Here is an 865-nt window from a genome sequence, read left to right on the forward strand (position 1 = left end):
GGTCTATATAAAAGCATCCAAAAAGGAATATGTCATGTGACCTTTAAGCAAAGAGTGACCTAAATGGGAGACAGTTAAAGTATAGGTTACTTTAACCTAGTCAGGCACGATGGAGGATTTCTATGTGGACTTTCATAATGATCCTAAAGAAGCTGCTTAATTGTGGTAATTTTAGCCATTCTGGTCTTCCAAAGCATGTCTATACCTGAGTAACACAAACTCCCAAAATATAACTGCTTGCATTGCCCGTAGCTGTATACTGCGAGTGTCCACATGCCTGTCTAAAGGGAATATTCAAGGAAAACTGCAAGTATCTTCAAATAAAAGAATTTTAAAGTAATGAGCCTAATTCTTTCACTATAAAACTGAACAAAACACAATAAAAAAAAAAAAGAGGTTTCCCTCTTGACTAAATGATTTGTTATATGTATATTATATGTTTTCTAATTAATTGTGTGCTTCCTCTCTGTCATGCGACCAGAAACTGTGTGCGAGTACGAGGTCCAGTTCCACCAGCGTCTGGAGCAGGAGCGAGCCCAGTGGAACCAGTATCGGGAGGCAGTGGAGAGGGAACTGGGTGAGCTGAGACGCCGCCTCACTGAGGGCCAGGAGGAGGAGAACCTGGAGGACGAAATGAAAAAAGTAGGCTTTGTGTGTGCGTGTGCGCGCATGTATTTCAAAAATAAATATTTAAAGGTTTTACAGGAAGTGAAAAGAGTATATTGATACTTAAAATTATTTTTGTATATATCCGACAAAAAACAACTGAACTAAAGAATTAAGACAGAAACAGGATTAGGAGAATTTATATTTTATTTCACTACGTCTTTGCATATAACTGGCCAAGTATAACTAGTTTTCCATG

General features: G+C 38.2%; 1 protein-coding gene across 2 annotated transcripts in view; it reads left to right on the plus strand.

Moving 5' to 3' along the window:
- The window catches only part of rabep1 (rabaptin, RAB GTPase binding effector protein 1), a 29,398-nt gene that overhangs the window by 4,819 nt on the left and 23,714 nt on the right, over positions 1-865 (plus strand). For both annotated transcript variants that reach the window (XM_032534487.1, XM_032534488.1), the window contains exon 4: positions 482-642. In XM_032534487.1, the coding sequence (XP_032390378.1) occupies positions 482-642 (161 nt within the window). The remainder of the gene's footprint in view (positions 1-481; positions 643-865) is intronic.

Source organism: Etheostoma spectabile, chromosome 13 (genome assembly GCF_008692095.1).
Source record: "Etheostoma spectabile isolate EspeVRDwgs_2016 chromosome 13, UIUC_Espe_1.0, whole genome shotgun sequence".
Classification (NCBI taxonomy): Eukaryota; Metazoa; Chordata; class Actinopteri; order Perciformes; family Percidae; genus Etheostoma; species Etheostoma spectabile.